We start from the raw sequence: 23905 nt of genomic DNA, 5'->3' as shown, positions 1-23905 counted from the left end.
TGCTGAGAATGTTATATGTTGTCGTTGTGAGTTACCAATATTTTTGTTTTTATTATATGACTGATTAAAATTTTGAATGTTTTATGTTGTTCTGATTGAGAGTAAGATTGATATTAAGATTGTTTTTATGATTTTGAGTTGTTGAGAATTTTATATGTTGTTGTTGTTGTTGTTGTAATTTAGCAATATTTTGTTTTTATAATGTGACTTAGCAAAATTTTGAACGTTACATGTTGTTGTGACTGAGAGTGAGATTGAGATTAAGATTGTTTTTGTGTTTTTGAGTTGTTGAGAATGTTATATTTTGTTGTTGTTATTGTTGTTGTTTTGTTTTTGTTTGTTGTTCTAACTTAGCAATATTTTGTTTTTATAATGTGACTTCAAAAGTTTTGTGTGTTATATTCTATTGTTGTTGTTGAGAATGTTATATATGTTGTCGTTCTTATTTTCTGTTGTTCTCTAGATGATGCAAAATAAATTTCCCTGGTTGATTATTTGTGCAGTTTCATTTTGTTTAGTACAATATGTCTAGAGCACAATAGAGTGATAGAAGATATAATTGAGTTTATTATAGCGTATGTGAATTTCTTATTTCACCAACCCTTATTGAATATATTACCTTTCAAATTTATTTAGAAAATAATAATCTGGAAAATTATGTTATATTTGAATAACAACTTACATTAATCAACGCTTTTCGAGATTCTTGCAACTCATTCTTGCAACTCATTGACTCTTGTGTCTTGCATCATTGAAAATTGACAAAAACATTAACTAATCAACAAATTTGACAACAAATCAACATGTAGTTTATAACATTTTAAATTATAGAATTTGAATTCATTTCATGGTGCATGTTCGCATTATAAAATCTAAACACATATAATTTAATGCATTCTCATAACTTATAATTCAAACGATACTAACTACTTAGGAATAAAAACACACGCAATAAATAAAAAACAAATAGATACATACTAACATGTTTTTAAGTAGTTGTATATGTGATAATTCAAACAAAAAATTTGATGACAAAATAAGAGAATGCAACTATTTTCAAATTTGGAGATAAAAGAGAAAATACATAAGTAAAAGAAGGATGATAAGTTTCATGAGTTATATATGAGTTATACATAGTGGTTGGATTCTAAAAGCCAAACACTTAAAAAAAAGTTCCCTTTATATTAAAATCTAATGGATATTTTTGGATTTTTGAATATTTTTTAAGAGCCTTAAGGTGGAAATACAAAATTCTAACAAAAGGAAGTGTATTCCTAAAACTAAAATATTTCTATAATCTCTTTTCAAAGGGAACCAAACCAAGTGGTGGTGGTAATAGAAACAAAAGAAGCCCACTACTTTAGGCCCAATAGTTCATCTCTCTCCTCTCTAAAATTCGGAATTCCCTGATTAATTTTCCCTTTCAGAATCAAAACCAGTTAGCATCAACCAACTTCCAAGTAAACCCAAAAACTTAAATAAAAATCACTTTTCTCTTTTCCATACACATCAAGTTTCTTTCCCCTCTTCAACAATGGTGCTCGAGGTAATCGCCGATTTCAAATTACTAGGGTTTTTCTCCCAATTTTTTCTTGTGTGACCGCGATTGTTTCTTTAACAGGCGACAATGATCTGTATAGACAATTCTGAATGGATGCGAAACGGGGATTATTCTCCTTCTCGATTTCAAGCTCAAGCTGATGCTGTTAATCTCATTTGCGGTGCTAAAACCCAGGTCAAAATTAGTCGTACATTATTAATATCTATTGCAGTCTTTTTGGTAAATAAATTAGAGATATAGAAAACCCCGATTATGATAGGTTGGATTTAAAGAATGGATTTTTAAATCTTCTGATATTATCATAGGGTTCAATTATGCTGATAAATGTAATTTTTATTTCAATATTGCAGTCTAATCCGGAAAATACTGTGGGAGTTCTTATAATGGCAGGGAAAGGTGTTCGTGTTTTGGTTACCCCTACCAGTGATCTAGGCAAGATCTTAGGATGTATGCATGGTTAGTTTTTTTTAAAGTATTTTCTGTTGTAATTTATTATTTAAACCATGAGTGTTTCACACGAGTGATAATTGAATCTAAATGCCTTGTTAAGAAATTATTTTAGTTCACATTTACGTTTTATTATTCGTCTAGGGTTTTGTAAAGTATTATTGTTAAATATCATGAATATTCCAAAAACCTTTGAATGCTTTTCTTGTTTGAATAGTTAAGGGGATTAATTAATAGATGTGGATTTTATTCCTTAAAATGTGGCCTTAAACATTGGTAAAACCCTGAAAGTTATTATGAGAAGGTTGTGCCTAACTGCGGGTAATTCTTATTGCTGATGACTTTTATTCTTTTTGAAGTCCTTCGTAGTAACAATTTGTTTGGTTGTGTAAATTGAATTCAAGCTAGTTTTGCCCCAATTGTTGGATGTTGGCAGAAGCTATATAAGACCACTTTTTGTAGGACATATCTATAAGTCAGATTGAACTTTTGTGTACTCATTACCGGGAACATTGAACCAGAACTGATGAGTTTGCAGCATATTGCTATTACCCTGTTTATAAAAATGATTTCTTTTTTGCTTATATTCCTGATTTAGGACTAGAAATAGGTGGTGAGATGAACCTAGCTGCTGGCATTCAGGTGGCACAATTGGCTCTAAAGCACCGTCAAAATAAAAAGCAACAGCAAAGGATTATTGTCTTTGCTGGAAGGTATGTTTGCTTAACTATATTTCATGCTAATTTTAAATGTATCATTTGTAGTTATTCAATCTTAACTATCTCAATCATTGTATTGTAGTCCGGTCAACCATGAAAAGAAAATGTTGGAGATACTAGGGAGAAAGTTGAAAAAGAATAGTGTAGCGCTTGATATTGTTAATTTTGGTGAAGTAGATGAGGCAAAGACCGAGAAGTTGGATTCACTTCTTGCAGCTGTGAACAATAATGATTCAAGCCATATTGTTCATGTTCCAGCTGGTCCAAATGCACTTTCTGATGTACTTATAAGGTTTGTGGGTTCAACTTTGTCTGTACTTTTTTCGTATCTCATATTTCTCTCTTATGTTAGATGAAATAACGGTTTATTTACTATCATAATTTTTATGTGATCTTGTGCTGTGACAGTACACCAATTTTTACTGGTGATGGAGAAGGTGGAAGTGGTTTTGCTGCTGCTGCAGCGGCAGCTGCAGCTGGGGGTGGATCTGGATATGATTTTGGTGTGGATCCAAACTTGGATCCTGAATTGGCTCTTGCCTTAAGAGTTTCAATGGAAGAGGAAAGAGCCAGGCAGGAAGCAGCGGCAAAAAAGGCTGCAGAGGATGCTGCCAAACAAGAGAAAGGAGGCGAGCAGCAAGCTGGCTCTCAAGATGCGACAATGACCGAGGGCGCCAGTGCATCAACTTCTGAAGCAGAGAATAAGACAACTGATTTGATGGTTGGTGTCTTTGTTGTGTTTATCTATGGGTTTTGACCTACTAATTTTTATAGATGTTTATTCCCCAATTTGGTGATTTGTGTGAAATTTTTTATTGATTTTTGGTCCATGATATTATCACCTAACTGGGTACCAAACATCACTGAAATTTTTTGTATGGACTTAATTTGATAACAGAGTATTCTACAGGGACCAAAAACATAGTAATGCCAAAACACAATTATCTAAAACCATATAATAGTTTGTAAGACTACTTTCAGATTTATTTTTTTAAGTTCTAGAGTAAGTAAATTACAAAGGCATGCAAAACTTGAAAATTTCCAAGATAGTGCGTCTGTCCAGGGTCACTGTAACACTTAAACTTATTTTCAGTTTGCCATTCTTTGAGACACATCTAGAGTTATACGTAGTCCAGTCAGCTTAGAAAATGTTACCTAACATTTTGCATTTGCAAGTGAAACCTAACGCCAACACCCCTTTCTTAGATGATATGATCTACATCAAATATTTTATTTTTTCACAAAAAAATAAATGTTTCTTGATGCTATGCTTTTTATTTGAATATTTTCATAATTGGACAACAAACAGTAGCTGACCTTCAAATGAAACCAGGATGATGAGAATGCCCTACTGCAGCAGGCTCTTGCAATGTCAATGGATGAACCCGCAGTTGGCCATGATGTAAAAGATACAGATATGTCAGAAGCATCTGTCGATGACCCAGATCTGGCACTAGGTGAGATTGTGTTTTTGTATGTACTCTTCATCCAGAAAGCATGCGCACAGGCATACTACATAGACATTGAAGTGTCATGTGGGTTCATATGTGTCCCATTAGACACTGAAGTGTCATGACTCATGTGTGTTCAACATAGAAACACAACTCTGTTTTTGAGGTATCCAACTTTTTAATGATTCAAATTTCTTTTATTAAACAAGGATGAGTCTTTGCATCTAGTCTTTTCCATAAAGGAGATGTGCCTTGATTACAGTCATATTGTTTGTTATCTGATGGAACTAGTTAAGTTGAATAAAAAAACATTTTCAATTTCAACATGAATCCAAGATGGTTTGAGACGATTCAAATGACCTGTACATGGGGTTCTATTAATCTTATATTTTCTATAGAAAAGGGAAAGCCCTGGAGGTTGTTTTAACTTTTGTTACCTTCTGGCCCTTTATTGCTTGTAGCTCTCCAATTGTCAGTAGCAGATAGTACAAAAGATCAAGCAAGCCAGTCAGATATGACTAAATTGTTGGCAGATCAATCCTTTGTATCTTCTGTTCTTGCATCGGTATGTAATAAATCCTTCAATTAACTTTTTTGTTCTTTATATCATAGATTGCCGTCCTTTTTTGCATTAATGATTAATTCCTTCGGCAGCTTCCCGGGGTCGATCCAAACGACCCTTCCGTCAAAGATTTGTTGGCATCCATGCAAAATCAATCTGAGGTTAGTCTTCCTAAATGATATTTTGTTCCATTTCCTGTGCTGCCATCAGTTTATTAATTGTTTTGTTTATCCAGCAGCAGCAGAAAAAGGATGACAATCCATCAAATGAGGAGAAGAAATAATCTTTTAAAACCACTTTGGCTGTGGTTTTTATTTGTTTTCCTTCGAGACATATTAGTAGGCATTTTTAGATGGTTGTTCCAATCGAGGGTGTACTAGTACTATTTTGTGTAGTAACCAATCATTGTCTCCACATCTGCTCGGAAACCACAGTGCATGCCTATTGGTAGTATAGTCTTGGACTCTTAACATGAAAATGCTCTTGATTTAAAGGACTTGGTTATCTAAATGTATTTAAGTCTTGTCTTGTTATCTAGTACTTATATTCTGTAAAATACTCCCTCTATCTATATAATTATAAACTTTTGAAAAAAGATAGTCCTTAATCGTAAGTATCTATGCAATTTACTAGATGTATTTATCATTTTTTTGTCTGAACATTTCCTTTATTGATATATAAATTTATCTTAGAATATGGAATGTTAAATTTACACATCTTAATATACAAAGTGTGTTTTTGGAGAGTCAAAATACAAAATGAACAAGTAAAATTCATTAGTTAATTTTTTAAATATATGTATAAAAAAAAGGCAGATGCTTGTAATAGGGGACGTAGGGGAGTATAAGTGTGTTTTCCCCTTTTGAGGCTTATTCTTGTTGTATGATTACTTTATTGTATAATGATTCAGTCTTATTCTTGTTGTATGATTACTTTTGAGGGATGCTCATTTCATCCTTAGTGGGGAAATGATTCTCTCCCATGAAGTGAAAATTCAATGAAATCTTAGCCACCCAAAATTTTCAAAATCAAGGAAAGAAAACATTTTAAAGTGGCCAATCTTCATCATAGGTAGGGAAAGAAAACATTTTAAAGTGGCCAATCTTCATCATAGGTAGGCACAATATTCCCACCAAAGTATGTGAAGGATGCTGGTTTAGGTTCTAGAGAGCTTTTAAGGGAACAAGAGAGGGAGATGTGTGAAGTCCTTGAGCAGAAAAATTGATACTGATAAGGAATTGGCCGAGCTTCAAATGAATGTTGATGTTCTCGGCTCTTTGTAGGAAGAGGCAGACTATTATGGCCGACTGTCCATTTTGAATGCTCGGATAGAGAGGTTGAAGGCTTCCCTTGCTGACAGGGAGAAGCGCTGCAAGAAGGCGTCAATGCTTTGAAGGCTCTCGAGTAGGAGGTGGATGTTGCTCAACAGAAACCTCAAGAATTTGTTCAATGGACAGTAGAGGTCGTGCATGAGGTTTGGGATGAGATATTGGAGCAGGTTCAACTTTTTTTCAGTCTTGCTATCACCGTTGACTAGCTAGACCATTTGGCATATTTTTCTAAGAAGGACATCGGAGGTGGTCCTAGATTTGAAGAGTCGGGCACTGACGTTTGAGCAAAATCTTATTCTTTTTCCTTTTATTTGTTCCTGTAATATTTAACTGGACCTTTGTACCTCAGTTTGTAAATAAGATTTTCATATATGTATTTAAGTTTTTACTTTTGCATGCTTATGCTTTTTGGTATAACGTTGTTCCTTTTTTAATTGTCATCATTGCCCCGATGGGATATGAGGAGAATTTGGATCCGAGGATAGCTAAGGATTACTTTAGAATTATGCAATTTGCATCATTGTTTGATGTAGAAAGTGGTAAATAATAAATGCTTAAAGTGTAAATAACCTTAAGTCTTTTGCGGAGCCGTGTATGGCTGTTTCGTACGAAAGCAAGTTGCGTTAAGGTGTACGATTTATCTTGATAGAATGACGAGGTAGTAATGCATGGATGTGTTCGAAATTTGCTTGCTCGGAGGAAGCTCTTTTTGCAATTTGAAGTGTCTGTATGTCGGATTGAAAAATAGTAGAACGCTATATCGGTTCCGATCTTTTGTGCTCTTTGTCGTACCTGTAAGTATTTCATGCCATATCAACTAGACGAAACTATGTCTTAATCATGTTTACATGGATAAGGTATAAGTCTTGTTAGTCTGGGGGTGTTTCGAATTATACTTACAAACGAGGGACATGAAACCGACTTGATGCAACCATGTTTTGAATTATGCTCTGCGTCACAGAGGATCTTACTTGGCCAGATGTAAAGGATCTTCTTCCCTGCCCCCAAGGTTATAGCTCGGATAGAGGTGGATACCTCCAGGCTTCACCACACTCCCCTTAGATTAGCTAGATCCATAAGGGGGGGGGGGGGGTTGCCAACTACATGTGAAAGCGCGTATTTGTATGATATTTGATATTTAAAGGCTATATTCGGACGTGAAAAACGTCTCCGATAGCACCCATGTGGAAATTGGTTGTTGTAGTCGGACGTGCAAAGCGCCTCCGACAACTCCCCTTGATTCTGAATGTGTACGTGGGGCTTTGGGGAATTAATTGTTGTAATTGGATTCTTGAAATGTGATCGACAATACCCCTGAATTCAGAAGGCACACAAGGCATTGTGGAGAATTGATTGATGTAGTCGGGCGCTCGAAGCGTATCCGACAACACTTCTGACTTCATGTGTGCAATGCACCCGAGGGTTTTGAATGTTGTATTCAGACGGACAAAACGTCTCCGATAGCATTTCCAAGTTTTACTGATGACCATCAACTATATTTATTGTTCCTCGGTTTGTTGCTACGTGCATTCGCGTTTTCAGCACCTTAAAGATGAGACAAATAAAAATGCAGACAACAAGTGTATGCCAGACGCTAGTGTATATATATATATATATATATATATATATATATATATATATATATATATATATATATATATATATATATATATATATATAATAGCAATATATATATATATATATATATATATATATATATATATATATATATATATTTCATCTCACTATTATATATTTACAAATACATTAATAAAATCTTGAATCCGGACGCAAGTGTATGCCAGACGCTTCCTTCAGATGCGGTATCCATGTGGCTTGATGTTATGCGGGTTCTGGATGACCGAGTTCTTGACTTGGGTTGTGTTTCGCTTCTGTTATGTATTGTCAAGTCTTCTTTCCAAGGTTGCAGTGTCCCAATTTGCATGGGCTTGAACCCGCTCCTTTGAGGCATCTAGGGTGCTTGTATTGTATGGGGCTGAATGGATTCTGATTAGCATTTGTTAAGGTCGACATCTCTTTCAACGTATTCCTAGCCTTGTAGAATGCAGAATCTCCCAAGTAGTTATTCCCCAACATGCTCCATCGAGCGCAAGCTACCCTTCTTCCTAGCACACACCCTGATTTGCCATCTAATTTTTCCTTGGGAACTAGGTTAGGGCGTTGAAGACTTCTCCAGCCGATGGAGAGCCACATGGACATTCTTTACTCCATTGGTCAAGCATTTGTCCGACGTGTGGTCCCCTGATATACTCCACATTCGGGAAGACCCCTCATATCGTAACTCATGTATTATTCTACGGTCCCAAACCTTTTGTGGTTGTCCAAAACCAAGCTCTGGTCGTTACGATGATGGGACACCCGACGTGAGACCTTTGCGATGATTGGATACCCGACGATGGATATCCGAGGTTGTGTCATACCCGACACACCTCTTGTGGTGACTCGTTATGACCTTGCTCGCGTTTGGGCCGAATTCTCTCTCGGATTTGATGATACTCAGACGGTCGTGTGCTTGACGAGATCGGACCCAAGACATCGCTCGTCCTAGGGTGACATAACACCAGACCGACCTCGAATTTGCGAATGTGAATCTGAATCAGAAGGCGTCCAACGTCTTTCTTTCCCCAATGCTCAGGGTTGATGCCTCCAGTCGACCGAGACGTTCTTTGATGGGATCTCGATCTGAGGCTCCCGTTGGTGTCGTTCCAATATGGCTTAGAGTCGATGTAACTGCTCGTTCGGTGTCAGATCAGAGCTCACCGGATACAAACGTCTCAAATTTGAGATTTCGGCTTCATAGAACTTATATTTCTTTGTCAGAGATATCTTCGGAGCTCAAATCTGAGAATCGAACATGGAATAGTGGAAATCATAAGAATCAAAAGTCGATTCCCACAAACGGCGCTATAAAAGGTGATGATTGCGAAAAATTACGGTGAAATGGAGCTTCCGATGCATTGCGCTGATGCAACACAGTGGATCAAAGATTGCAATCAATGTGCTTTTTGAACTAGAGAGATCAATCTTAATGCGGTGTCGTTAATCAGTGTTGTTATCTTCGATATGGTGGACTCAAGGGGGGTACCTGCATGGTTAACACACTTTAACGCCTAACTCAGTTTATGGTTCAAACTAGAGGAAGTGAAAGTGAAGATTAGAGATTGTGTATCTTAAAACTCTTTACAAAGGTTTTTATACCTTTAACCTGACATAATAAACTAAATAATAGACCTTAAGATATCGGGTCTTTGATTGCAGTGTGTACTAAATCTTTATCCGACACGGAACAAAATCTATTAACAGAATGTCATTGCATCATTTAAAAAAAACCTACTAACGAATATGTTCTTTAAACACAAAAATATTAAAAATGTTAACTTATAGAATTAATACATCTTTAAATATGTTTTAAAATGTTATTTAACATAGTACAAAATTATAATTATGTTGTTATTTTCTAAGATAATAGTTACACTGGTATTACCAAAATATATTTAAATTTATTTATTTATTTGTTATTATTATTATTATTATTATTATTATTATTATTATTATTATTATTATTTAGTCTGATTAACATTTGTTAAGGTCGACATCTCTTTCAACGTATTTCTAGCCTTGTAGCATGCAAAATCCCCCAAGTAGTTATTCGCCAACATGCTCCATCGAGCGTAAGCCACCCTTCTTCCTAGCACGCACCCCGATTTGCCATCTAATTTTTTCTTGGGAACTAGGTTAGGGCGTTGAAGACATCTCTAGCCTATGGAGAGCCACATGGACATTCTTTACTCCATCAGGCAAGCATTTGTCTGACGTGTGGTCCCTTGATATACTCCACATCCGGGAAGACCCCTTATATCGTAACTCATGTATCATTCCGCGGTCCCAAACCTTTTGTGGTTGTCCAAAACCAGGCTCTGGTCGTTACGATGATGGGACACCCGACGTGAGACCTTTACGATGATTAGATACCCGACGATGGATGTCCGAGGTTGTGTCAGACCCGACACACCTCTTGTGGTGACTCGTTATGACTTTGCTCGCGTTTGGGCCGAATTCTCTCTCGGATTTGATGATACTCGGACGGTCGTGTGCTTGACGGGATCGGACCCAAGACATCGCTCGTCCTAGGGTGACACAACACCAGACCGACCTCGAATTTGCGAATATGAATCTGAATCTGAAGGCGTCTGTCATACGGTGAACTGACTTGGGGTATTTTGCTTTTTATCGCAATGTCGCGGATAGCAAGAGTCGCCACCGACTTTTCTTTTATCCAATAAGGAAAGGTGGAAAAGAACAGGAAAGACCTCAATAGATTTTGGGTTCGGGAGGTACATTATACAAAGGGAAGGTATTAGCACCCTTTGTATCCATGGTTATCCATGGGCTCTTAATTGCTGGATCACTTATATTTTTGTCTGAAAAGTGTTGGTGAATTGTTTAAAAATGTTTTGAAAAGAGAGTTTAACTTGTAATGATTCTCGTATGAATGTATACAAAGTATTTATCTCGTTTGATTTTGAAAAACAGTTTAGAAAAATATAACTTGGTAATGATTCTAGTATGAATGTATACCAAGTGGTGATTTTCTAGGACTTGCAAAGTGTGAGGGATGGAAAAGTATTTTAGGTTATGAATAAGCAATTAAGAGTTATACCTATCCGAGGCCTTTCCGGGCATTTCCTATCCTTATGAGGGTAAAACTGTCCTTACTATTGAGAAGTAAGCAGTTCTATCCTTTGGATGTAGAAGGGTCATCGAAGGGTCATCGATTGGTCATTGAAGGCAACAGTTGTGAGGATACCTTAGCATTCGAAGGGACTATCATCATTTAACCGTAGGCTACACCGAAGGGTCATCGCGGGACAAAGGCAACATTCGAGGGACTATGATGATTTAACCGCAGGGTCTTTGCTAAGTGCATCCCCACATTCGCGGGACATGACCGTAATACCGTAGTCGTAGGGTAACAAAGAGAGGTCCAAGATCACTTACTTAAATGCAATGTGTTGTAATTACTTAGGTAGCCGTAATCAATTAGGTAATTAGGTCCATATTAAAATCAATACATTAAGATCAATTAAGCCATTAGGGTGGATCTTCGCCATGAAATGAGTACATTAAAATCAATTGAGTAATTCAGGGTGAATCTCCATAAGGGTCTCCCACACATAAAGTGGGATACCTAACCGGCCGTTTCCTCGGGAATATGTAAACCTTTGCACAATTCAACACACGAGTTAGAGCATCAAAGTAAAGTACAATTGAAAATTGCACTACAACACAACAGTCATAATCTCAGGCCAAATGATGCAGAATTATAATAAGTCTTGGTTAGATAGACATAAGGCATAATAGAAAAGAAACAAAGCAGCCACTGTCCCGTTCGCCTCTGCTTCGCCTGGCGAAGACTCAGCGAATGCTCGCTACAGGCTCGCTTAGCGATGTGTTAGCGAGCGGCCACGGGTTTGGAGTTTGACAACAGCATGGCCTCCGAAAACCTGAACTTGTATGGCACTTGATTACAGGAATAGCATGGACAAACATTCATGATATTCAAGCATATTTAAATTCGCATGTGAAATCAAACTACATATTCGAAACTTCAATCATGATGCTTTATGTATATAGAGATTACCGATTAAAAGCATAAAACAATAGGGATGCGCAAACCTGCTTGCAACTAAGCTGTTATGTTGAAGAGACGGATCGCTTTTGGCATCAGATGGAGTTGGGCGGCGGTAGCTTCGGAGCAGAGGAGCGGCCTTCAGGGTTTCTTCACTCGGAATTCTCTAAAGTAGCCTCCAGGGTTTCTGTGCCAGGGTTTCCGTCCGTCCTCCTCTGTTTTTCCTCTCCCTTTTCGTGACTGAAGCTGTGGTATTTATAATGCTCTTATGGTGACCTAATGGGCTTAGAGTGAAGTCCAACAATTCTGGTATTCGCAAGCTTCGCTAGGCGAAGGAGTTGCTCGCCTAGCGAGCAAGCTAGTTTGGGCCTTTTCTGAATTGGGCCTGTTGTGAGCTGGGCTTTTGTTCCTTTAAGGTCAGTGCCTTGCAGAATAAGTCGGAGTGCCTTGAAAAATGCCTTGTAATATCAACGGGCAAATTTTGGGGTATGACAGCGTTAAACGACTTTCTTTCCCCAATGCTTAAGGTTGATGCCTCCAGTTGACCGAGACGTTCTCTGATGGGATCTCGATTTGAGGCTCCCATTGGTGTCGTTTCGAGATGGCTTAGAGTTGATGTAACTGCTCGTTCGGTGTCAGATCAGAGCTCACTGGATACAAACGTCGCAAATTTGAGATTTCGGCTTCATAAAACTTAGATTTCTTCGTCAAAGATATCTTCTGAGCTCAAATCTGAGAACTGAACATGGAATAGTGGAAATCATAAGAATCAGAAGTCGATTCCCACAGACGGCGCCACTGTTCCGTTGCGAAATCATAAAAGGTGATGATTGCGAAAAATTACGGTGAAATGGAGCTTCCGATGCATTGCGCTGATGCAACACAATGGATCAAAGATTGCGATCAATGTGCTTTTTGAACTAGAGAGATCAATCTTAATGCGGTGTCGTTAATCAGTGTTGTTATCTTCGATACGGTGGACTCAAGGGGGTACCTGCATGGTTAACACTCTAACGCCTAACTCAATTTATGGTTAAAACTAGAGAAATTGAAAGTGAAGATTAAAGATTGTGTATCTTAAAACTCTTTACAAAGGTTTTTATACCTTTAACCTGACATAATAAACGGAATAATAGACCTTAAGCTATCGGGTCTTTGACCGTAGTGTGTACTAAATCTTTATCTGACACGGAACAAAATCTATTAACAAATTGTCATTGGATCATCTAAGAAAAACTACTAATGAATATGTTCTTTAAACACAAAAACATTAAAAATGTGTGGTGAAATGTTATTTAACATAATATAAAATTCTAATTATTTTGTTATTTTCTAAGATAATAGTTACACTTTTAACAACTTGTGAGATTTGAACTCACACTCTTTGATTAAAATACCCGCACCTTTGTCACTCGGACATGAGATTCCTTTGTTTAAGTCTTGCATCGAAATTGTAATATATGAAAATTGATGTTCATTTCTTGTTCTTGGAAGAGATCATGCACTTGCGGTCCGTGTTTAAACTAATTGATGTTTAATACTTATTCATGAAACATGAGCTTGATAATAATAATGACATTCTCCAGCTTCAACCCTTCTTAATCCAATTTGACCTTGCATTCCATCTCTCTCGTACTATTACCATAGGTGTATATATACATACATGAGTTTATTTATTTTGAAAAATGCTTCACCATGCTGCATACATAAAAATCACATTGGTACTTTGAGAAACTAAGAATTCAAACTTTGCTTCAAAAACAAACATGAAGGAGAATCTTTAATGGAAGATAATGGTGAAGATTGTGAGAGAAATAGTGAGTAATAAAGTTATAAAATCCAACTATCGAAGATGATTATGGTTTGAAATGGCGGAGCACAAAATAAACATACATGAATATATCATAAACAAACACATATGTTCTCATTGATCTAAAAAAATTCTAGGTTTGTATGAAGGTTGAGGATGAAGATATGAATTCAAACTCAAAATTAGGGACTAAAACCAAAAATTAAAAAATTAGGTTATAAGGATTAAAACAAAAAACACGCCAATTTATAGGGACAAAAATACTATTGAATCCAAAATTCTTGATTTTTTGTTTATATCTCCATCCCCAATCATCGATCAAATCCTGAGTTTTTTCAAACCCAAAATTATTCCTTGTTTCTTCCTTGTTTTTCATTTGCATAAAAATGATTTCTCATCTTCCATCATTAGACTACCATTGGAAAACAAAAATCCACCACTAATTCTATTAGATGATAAAGCTTGCAAACCCATCTTCCATAACTAGAAACAACAACAAATTAAATGCAATGAAGTAAAGTTACCAACGTATGATTTGAAACAGAATGAAGTTACCAACTGAATACGTAGCTATGAATGAAGGTGCACAGGAAGAAGAAGAATACAAATTACAAGAGAGGAAGAAGAATTCAAATTGCAAAATCATTTCATTTTTGGATTAGTCCTCATTTCCATTATATAATATATACATATGTGTTGCAATTATTAAATAAGAAACACAATTGGTTTAATGGAGAGACATTCTTGGTGTAAAAATATGGTATAGGATTTTAACCCTCTTGAATCTAATTTATTATTATTATTATTATTATTATTATTATTATTATTATTATTAATATTTAATCTTTTTTATTTTGATAAAAAATATCGAGTCCTTTTAAATTTTTAAATATTCATAAAATATTTTGAAATTCTAATTTTTTGTATTATAACTCTTTGAAATTTAAATTAAAAAGTCTTGTAAGTAATTCTTTAAAAAAAAGGTTAATACTTATTCTCCACTGTTATATGAACGTTTTTTTTTAAACTTTTGTAAAAGAAAAGTTAAATTTTTTCCTTAAATATTTGAAGATTCCTTCATTTTGATCCCGAGTGAGACCTAGTAATCATTTTTTATTTATTTTAATTTTTGCAATGACATGGAAAACTTAGTTGAATTTTTTGTTTAATTTTTATTTTTTTTTAATCCAGGCAAGATTTGAACATAAGTTTCTTACTTGACAATGTACACGCCAAGCCACGAGCTAGTCTAATCATTTTGTTTTACTATCCTAACATTCACTATGCATCACTTTCATTATCAACAACACCTTTATTTCCATCACCTAAAACGACGTCGTTTCCACCTTCAAAATGTGGTTTCGAATCCACCACTATTGTAAAGACCCTTTCCACATTCGAATCTACCAGATTCTCTCAACCAATTACGATTTCTCACCTTCTCTTTCCTCCCATTCACTTCCTCTATCCGAATCCATTGTTCTTTATATCCTCCATCACGACGACGACAATAATGGAATTCTCTAGTGTTTCAAGTTCTTTGATTAGGCTGGTCTTCAACCTCGTTTCAACCATACACGAACTACTTTTGTAGCGATTTTCCGTATCCTGACCCGAGCTAGCCACATGTAGTTGGTTCTTGAGTTCCTTCAAACGTTCCAGAAGTGTGTTTCGCTCACCAGGTTTGTTTTGATGATACATTTGTTGTTGGTTATGTTATTGTTGGTAAACCTGAAGTTGCACTCCATGTGTTTGGGAAAATGTGTTTTTAGGGGCTTGATTTGGATGAGTTTTCTTATCATATTCTACTCAATGCGTTTGCTCAGGAGGATTATTTAAGAACTACGTGGTTCTGAGGTGAGTTTTCTTATTGATTCGTTGCTGTCTCAAAATCTTTTTCTCGTTGATTTGCTAGAGAGAGATTGATAATGGAATGTTACAGAAAGATAATAAAGTTGAATATAAATATAATTGAAAGAATTATTACTCACAATAAAAGTTATAATCCAATTATTCAATTGCCTTATCCGGAGAGAACAGATGTTCAAATCCTATCTTATGGAACAATTTTTTTTATCTAAGGCTTTTCAAAAACCATATGCATGACAAAAGGGAGAATAAATATTAACCCTTTAAAAAATTACAATAATTAAGTACTATTAAAAAGTTTTTAAATTTTATAAACTTATTAATAACAAAATATTCTCTTAAAAACCTATCATATCAAAAGATGGTGAAAATGACCCCATTGACCCGATGCGACCCGCACGTATCCTACTTTTTCATGTCGGTAGAACCGGGTTTACATCGGTTCAACCATTTTTGTTCACCCGTACTTCAAAGTAATCGTGACTTTGACGTCGTACCCTCCACTGCAACTCAAACACGTTTGGACACGTCAACAAGTTTGTACTAACAGTTTAAATAAAATATCAACTTCTTCTACGGGTATTCGCGCGGGAGCCTTCGCTATTAAGAAACGCGTTGTCCCACATGCCACGCGTCATATCCTAATTGGTCCCCAACCTTCACCCATTTCCAAAAAAAATAGAAAACCCAGCTTCCACACTCCATTCCTTTTCCAGCAACAAACCCAAACCATTCAATACTCATTCATCACATTTTAATGGCTACTCAAAACCCTAATCGTAGAACTTCACTCTACCCCGAAGTAATCGAATCCAACCCCGATGCTCCATCCTATCCTTCTTCCTCTTCTCAATCAAATCTCTACCCTTCAATCGACTTCAACGACCTCGTTCAGAATCTCTTCCCGGACAATGTCGCCGCCGACGTCGACACTCCTAATTCTCCTTCAGCACCACTGGAAACCACCGAGGAGATCCTCGTTAAGATCCCTGGTGCTATTCTCAACCTCATCGATAAAGAATATAGTGTCGAACTCGCTTCCGGCGACTTCACCGTCGTCCGTCTCCGTCAGGGAGAAAACTCCATCGCCGTCTATGCTCGAATAGCTGACGAGATCCAGTGGCCTCTTGCAAAAGAAGAAACCGCAGTAAAAGTCGACGATTCTCACTACTTCTTCTCATTCCTCGCACCCAAGGATTTCGATGAAGACGACGACGAGCACGATCCTCGGAAAAAGAACGAAGTTAACTCTAATTTGTTGAGCTATGGTTTAACAATCGCTTCGAAAGGGCAAGAGCGGTTGCTGAAGGAGCTAGATGCGATTTTAGGGAATTGCAGTAATTTCTCTGTGCAGAAGGTTTCGGAGAAGGCGAAGAAGAAGGGAGAGGCTTTGGATGGATCAATGGCGAAGGAGGTTTCGCCGAAGGATTTGGAGTCGAAGAAGAAAAAGGAGATAATGGAGGGGCAATGTGCGGCGTATTGGACTACCTTGGCTCCGAATGTGGAGGAATATAGTGGAAGTGCTGCGAGGTTTATAGCTTCGGGTTCGGGGCATGTGATCAAGGGGATTTTGTGGTGTGGTGATGTTACTATGGAGAGGTTGGAATGGGGAAATAAGGTTATGAAGAAAAGGATGGCTTCTGGTTCACGTGCTACTGAGATTAGTCCTGAAACCTTGAAGCGGATTAAAAGGTGTGTATGCTATACTGCTATATATATAATCTTATACTGTTATGCTTTCTGTCCCAAAACCAAAATCTCAATCATGTTAACAAATGTGATATTTCAGAAACAAACTTACCCTTTTATCTATGCGAATGTAAAATATGTTCAATTATAAAATTAACTATTATTAGACTTTGCCATTCAAAAAGAAAAACTTTGTTTCATGATAAACAGTGGATATGAGATAAGCTAGCTGATACTTGATGAGTTTGTAGCAAATAAACTATTATATTGATTTTACAGTGTTGAGTAAAATTAGCCATAGATAAATGTGAAGTGTCATTATAATAATTTTTTAGTTTATTTTTTCTTTTCAATTAAGATTGTAAGAATGAAATTGTGAGAGAAAGTTGTAAAATGTCATAAAAGATTTTTTAGTTTTTTTCAGTTAAGATCATAAGAGTGAAATTGTGAGAGAAAATGACACTATCCTCTTTAAACACATGATTAGTCCTTGCCAACTAGACTTAGGTTTTGACAAAAATAGCTTATACTTGATTAGCTAGTTTTTAGCTGGTGAGCCTATAAATGGATGGTTTATAGCGAATTTGTTCAATTTGTAGTCTTTGATAAACTTATGTTTAATTAATATTTAATTTTTTCAATTAAGATAACAGGGCTAAAATTGAGGGAAAAAATGAAAAGTTATATAACCTATTTGAATTAGCTTCTAAAAAGACTATAAGTCAGTAAAAAAAGGTATAAGACCATCATTTTCTAGGAATATATTACTGCGCTATTGAAGATGTTAAAATTTTTGAACTTATAAGTCATACGTCATAAACTATAAACTCAAAACGTGTTCTTGAGTTTTTAGGAATACATTACTTGTCTACTGGAGAGTTAAAAGGTAATAGAAACTCCAAAAGCAATTTTAAGAAGAATAAAAGCATCAATTGTATTTGTTATATATGTGCTACAAATCGTCATTGAAAAATATAAAGCAGCACTGGAGTAGGGCTTAATTTTATCCACATTTAGGGTTAAATTTTAGTATAGTTTGTATGATTATCATCTGTATGCCTTATTACCAAAAAAGGGTTTCACTTACTAGGTGCTTCGATTAAACTTTTATTGTGATATATGCACAAGCAGACTAGCATAGATAATTATCAGAGGATGTTTTCAAGGGCAAGGCCCTAAAAAATATGTGTCTGTGGGTGATATCCAGTTACTAAATATTCTCAATCTTACTCTTCTTTAGAATATGAATTAAATTAGTTCAATCTTGTGATATTAAGATGTGTGTTACCGGAGATTCATATGTATATAATCTTATACTTGATATTTGCCATCAAATGTTCAGATGAAATTGTTTGAAAAAGTATTGATATACTCTTAAATTTTATGACTTTTAACAATTGATCTATATATATGAGCTTTCAAATTTTGTTTTGAAAAAGAAATTTCAAATTTTCTCCGCTTAATAATTTTTCATGATTTGTAAATTTTATCAATCTAGATTGGAAATTTTCATCAAGAGCATTCTGAAGTTTACAAAAATTCATATAATTATAAAATCCAAAACAATAAGGATTTCCCACGTCTTTATAAGGACTTTTTATGTTACATCTCTATTAAATTTGGAATCTCAACATACCCTCTCATACCAACTAGAAGGGGGTATAAAACTAAATCCAGAATATGCTATGATACCGTTTTAGAAATTAGTGTAGCCTTAAATAAAACCCAAGTGCTAGCTGAAGGGATGATACTTGGGCAAGTTTTATAACTGCTTAAGAAATTTCTCTAGTTGATGTGGAATCTCAAGCAAATGATTCTACAAAATCCAATAGTCATAAAAAGTTTGGTGGAGGAAATTCAGCAAGACTGGGTTAGAGAAGTAGTTTAAAATGTTGTTTTTTTCTTTTTAAATATGAAACTTCACCCCCTTAATGTAAAAGGCTACATTATGTTGCCTGACCAATTTTATTGGACCGGGATGTTAGTGTCTAATACTTTTTAAAGCTTTTATGTCAAGTTTGATGACTTTGTTCTGCCTTAGCTATTAATCAATTGACACTTAAACCCTTTTTTATGATATATGTATTTATGTTTTCTAAACAGAGTCAAGAGAGTGACTAAAATGACAGAGAAAGTTGCAAATGGTTTGCTCTCTGGGGTCGTGAAAGTGTCTGGATTTTTCACTAGTTCAGTGGTAAACTCAAAGGCCGGAAAGAAATTCTTCAGCCTTTTACCGGGGGAAGTTGTGCTTGCATCCCTGGATGGATTCAGTAAGTCAATGAGATATTACTCATCATAGTTTATGTCTGTTATTAACATGCTTAAATGCTGTTTGAGTTGCTTTAGTCGTAACCGTAGCCAAACATAAAATATGTTCCAACCAAAAAAATAAGTGATGACTCTCTATCTTTGTCAGATAGAAAAGAAAATAAGAAATTTATTGATTAACTGAGAAAAAAAAAGACGATAGATCTTTTATCTTAAATAACTTTTTTTAGTGAAATTTAGAGTATTTTGCTGTCTTTGTGGTCTTTCTATTCCAATGTTTTTATCTTTTACTGTAGTTTCATTATTTACTAATATGCTTAGTCCTGTTTCCGTGTTTCTTGTAGTATTGCTTTTATCTTACAATAATTGTACATTAATATGTTCTTTTAAATGATAGAATTCAATGTACTTGTTTGGAAATTTTGCACATCAGTAAGGATTTGGTGTATTTAGTGAACTGATAATAGGTGGATATAGAAAATTTCCATTGCATTATTTTCATTGAAACTAAATATTTTAAGGTGAGCATGTGAATTATCTATTTATTGGTTGAACTTCAGAATTGTAAAGTCATCCGATATCAGTATAATATGCTGTATGAGTTTCATATACCCTGTCTTGTATGAGTCTCATCATATATAGCCCATCTGAATTATCCATTTATTTTCTACTGAATCATTCTTTTAAGTTTCCGGTCTAGTTTCTACGAAAGTTAATCAAATGTCAAATTGTTTTCCTAAATTTCACAATTGTTTGGTCAGGTTGTCATACAATCAGCTCTTCAAATTACGCTTGCACCCATATATATTATAATATATTGTATCATTTTTACCTGTGGTCAAAAGTTGTGTTTGTTTATTTTATTGCTTTTATCTTAATTTAAATTTAAATTTAATGATTCTAAAATTTAATAAATGATTCAAGAATAATTAAGGGCGAGAGGGAAGTGGTGTGTTTTGTATTCCTAGAAATTAGATATATGGATCAACAGATGATGATTGTAATGGATTTTACCCAGCTGATTCATACCCATGCTCAGTCATTCCTTTTTTATTTAGTTTTTTTTTTCTTTTTGTTGTGTAATAATAGGACCATTACCTAATTGTGTTGATATGTAAACTCTGAACTTGAATTTGATCGGTGAGAGTCCAAATGTAAATTGTTGTATCACGGTCATCAAGATAATGTGTGTTTTCTTATGGCTGTAATTAGGTGTCAAGTTTAGTCATTCAAGATCAGTTGCATATCCCGAACCTCCTCAATATAATCATGCGAATATTGTTGGCCTTGTCAAAAATCAATCTTTAGAGTTTAGACATTAATATTCATTTGCACGAGATATCTTATATTTGGACGTTTACCAAGCTAATTATTTATGTGATAAATCTATCCTAGAAACGTTTGAATTTTTAAATTTACATTCTGCTTACTTATGCTTTGATTTTCTTGTGAATAGGTAAGGTGTGCGATGCTGTTGAAGTAGCTGGAAAAAATGTCATGTCAACCACATCCACTGTGACAACTGAACTTGTTGACCACAGGTAAAGATCAATAACTGCGTTATCTGAAGTGTAAAATGTTTATAGATTTGGGATTGAATCTGTCAATATTAAGATCCGTCTTTCAAACTATGCTCTCTGGCTGCTACAGTGATATTGTGGAAACTTATCGCACTCTTGAAATTTCACACTGGTCAGTATAAGAGCAGCCTCATATAGCCAGAATCCATGATCTGGTTGCTTGGAATGAGAGTTAAATTTATTCTGAATGCGGTACTCAAGAATGTGATATCTTGAAATCATTGGTCTAATTTTGAAACTTAATTATTGCTTTTAAGGCTTTGGAAGATAAATATATAGTTTTGGATATTCGTCTTATCAGCTTTGAAACAATTCTCAATTTTCGAAAATATTTATTTTACTTTTAGTTACATTATTGGTTCGAGAAATCATTTCTTGGTTTTGATGTGAGCCCGATAAACTTTCTTTTACAACTTATGACGTAGCGAATGAAATTCATTTTCTATAGTTTGCTATTTCATTATTCTTCTCTACAAGTTCAGAAGTTAATTTGGCAATTTGTATACAACAGATATGGAGAACAAGCTGCTCACGCAACAAGTGAAGGGCTTGATGCTGCGGGTCATGCTTTGGGTACCGCATGGGTTGCATTTAAGATTAGGAAGGCTATTAATCCTAAGAGTGTTATTAAACCTACCACCCTGGCCAAGTCTGTTGCTAAAGCTGCAGCTTCTGATTATAAATCTAGTAAGTCCAAGTAATTCATGGCTGATGCTCTTGCAATTTAGTTTAGGTTTGGCCATCCTACCATCAAAAGCTGTTGCTTTCAGCTTTAAATTACCTACTTTTTTCTTAGGAAGGAAGGGGAGGGGCATGCCATGATTTGTTGTATTGTGGTTTGCTTTTCTGTGCATGTGTGGTATTTAGACTTTGTCCTGATTTTTGTAACAGTATATAATCGATTAAAAAAACATCTCATGTAAAGATCAACAATATCTTGTTGTAATTTGTTAGCTTCACTCATTAAATTGAATAGTAACTATATCCTATGCAACATGTTCTGCTCGCCCGTATTCTTTTGTCTGTTTGTGGCAACTTTAGTTTTTGCTTAGGTAGCAAGAAGTCCACTAATAGTGATGTTTAGTGATTACCAATGGGAATTGATAAATTTCATTTGTGATTCTGGTCTCCAATGCTCCACAATAAGGTTGTTTCTTGTTGGCACTTGGCATCAGCTGTTCCCAAAGTGCGTTTATAATCACATATCACTTCTTACACTTGGTGACAGTTTTAAGTTAGGTACATCCAAACTTTGTGGTTGGAAAAATTGGAAGCTTTTGCAAAATCTTAGGAAGTAAACCTAAACGAATTTGTTAATTTATTTTGTCACCTTAATTGGACGTGACTATGTTTCTTGAAATGTTATTTGCAATTTCATCAACAACTCATTTTCTTAACAATTTTCATTCTGATCAGTAATAAGCTATATCGCTCACTCGCTATTGACATTCTGCTTGGCTCTTTCTCTCTCTTAAAGCTGCCTAAGTGGAACTGAATTAAATTAATATTAGAGCTACGTGACATTTCACCATTCATATAATTATATAAAGGGTTTGTTCTTTCTATTCTTAGCCACCCTTCAAAAAATATATTTGCCACAATACGGAAAGTATGTTTCACTATGTGTACTTCCGTAATAACTATAGACAAATATTGAAGTTATACCTCAGTAAAAAAATCGTTGACATCAAAATTGTTATAAATTTGATATTTTTTTTAATGAAAATCTTATATTATAGGCCATTCATATTAAGTATACTATCCGAATTAAATTTGTTATCAATTAAAGCATGATATAGTTCAATTAAAATGTCATATATTAGAAAAAAAATTCAGAATCTATAATCAAACATAATTGTTGACAAATTATAAACGATAATACAAATACTATCAAAATAGAAGTAAAAGATGAGCGAATGGGTATATCTGACCTCTTGTATTACAATGTTGTTAATGCTTCGAATAGAATGACATCCATAGTAGACCACACATTGTGCCTCAAATAGAATGACATTTATAGTAGACCTCATAAGACTGCCTTTCGGAAATATCTCTCTCTCTCTCTCACACACACACACACATTGTGTAATATCCATAATACGACGATATGCAAGTAACCCATCAACGACATGATCTGCCATAGCCTCATTCTCATATAATCTCTCCTAATGAGCTGACCTAAGTGGATCCCCCTAAGCATCTAGTGTCATGTAAGGATGTGACACTAAAATACTATTGGATGTAGCTGAATGCATTACTCTATGATTGAGGAGCTGACACACTTCATACTTCCTCTGGTCTTCCAAAGACAAACTTCACCTAACTTCAAGTACAGGTAAATCAAACAAGCGACTCTTCAGTTGAAGTCATGAATCCGCTCAAAGTCAATCAAAGTATCTAAGGTAAACCACATTAACATGATAAGCCATTTTGTCCACACATATGGATGTTTCAACTAAATACATCAGGTATGACTTTAACGGACATCCTCTATGATGCAAAAGACGTGCATCATAACCATCGCCCTCCGCTGTTGCAACTAGGTGATCTATATACAACTTCTCCAAAAATTCAAATCTAGCATGACACTATTTAATGTCATCCATATCTTTTTAGACATCACTTGAGTCAACCCCCAAATAGGTCACCATCATGTCCAATGCATAAAGTCTAGTGATTCTGGAGCGTTCTAACAATCTTCCCCTGATCGGAAGATGTAGCAGGGATGACCAAGTGTGACAGACGTCTCACCATACAGAAGATGAAAGGTTGACGCCTGTAAGTGCCATCTCTCTATGAAAGTTGATAACATACCATGGTTAATAACAATATAATCCCTCATGCATAAATCTTATCGTCCATATTGATACACGACATCATGAAACCATAACTCTTCGGGTTATTATAGCTTCACAATCTTTCTCTAGTGATTGATATATTTTAAAGCATCACGGTGCTACAAAAAATA

General features: G+C 35.2%; 2 protein-coding genes across 3 annotated transcripts; both read left to right on the top strand.

Moving 5' to 3' along the window:
- The first annotated feature begins 1386 nt into the window (after positions 1–1386).
- On the top strand, positions 1387–5353 carry LOC127120136 (26S proteasome non-ATPase regulatory subunit 4 homolog). 2 transcript variants are annotated; one of them, XM_051050533.1, is made up of 10 exons: positions 1387–1546; positions 1622–1735; positions 1912–2017; positions 2607–2721; positions 2810–3019; positions 3136–3448; positions 4061–4184; positions 4640–4743; positions 4833–4901; positions 4979–5353. In XM_051050533.1, exons 1-10 carry the CDS (start codon positions 1535–1537, stop codon positions 5021–5023), a joined length of 1212 nt encoding a protein of 403 aa, XP_050906490.1. In that variant the 5' UTR covers positions 1387–1534; the 3' UTR covers positions 5024–5353. The 2 variants fall into 2 exon arrangements, with proteins under 2 accessions (XP_050906490.1, XP_050906489.1); XM_051050532.1 differs by having other exon boundaries at positions 4976–5353.
- A 10606-nt stretch (positions 5354–15959) lies between these two features.
- LOC127120135 (protein EARLY-RESPONSIVE TO DEHYDRATION 7, chloroplastic) lies at positions 15960–21946 on the top strand. Its single transcript, XM_051050531.1, has 4 exons — positions 15960–17092; positions 19193–19359; positions 20814–20898; positions 21449–21946. Exons 1-4 carry the CDS (start codon positions 16158–16160, stop codon positions 21636–21638), a joined length of 1377 nt encoding a protein of 458 aa, XP_050906488.1. The 5' UTR covers positions 15960–16157; the 3' UTR covers positions 21639–21946.
- The last annotated feature ends 1959 nt before the right edge of the window (positions 21947–23905 follow it).

The sequence above is a fragment of the Lathyrus oleraceus genome, chromosome 2 (genome assembly GCF_024323335.1).
Source record: "Lathyrus oleraceus cultivar Zhongwan6 chromosome 2, CAAS_Psat_ZW6_1.0, whole genome shotgun sequence".
Taxonomy (NCBI): Eukaryota; Viridiplantae; Streptophyta; class Magnoliopsida; order Fabales; family Fabaceae; genus Lathyrus; species Lathyrus oleraceus.
This window is presented reverse-complemented; position numbering and strand designations above follow the sequence as displayed.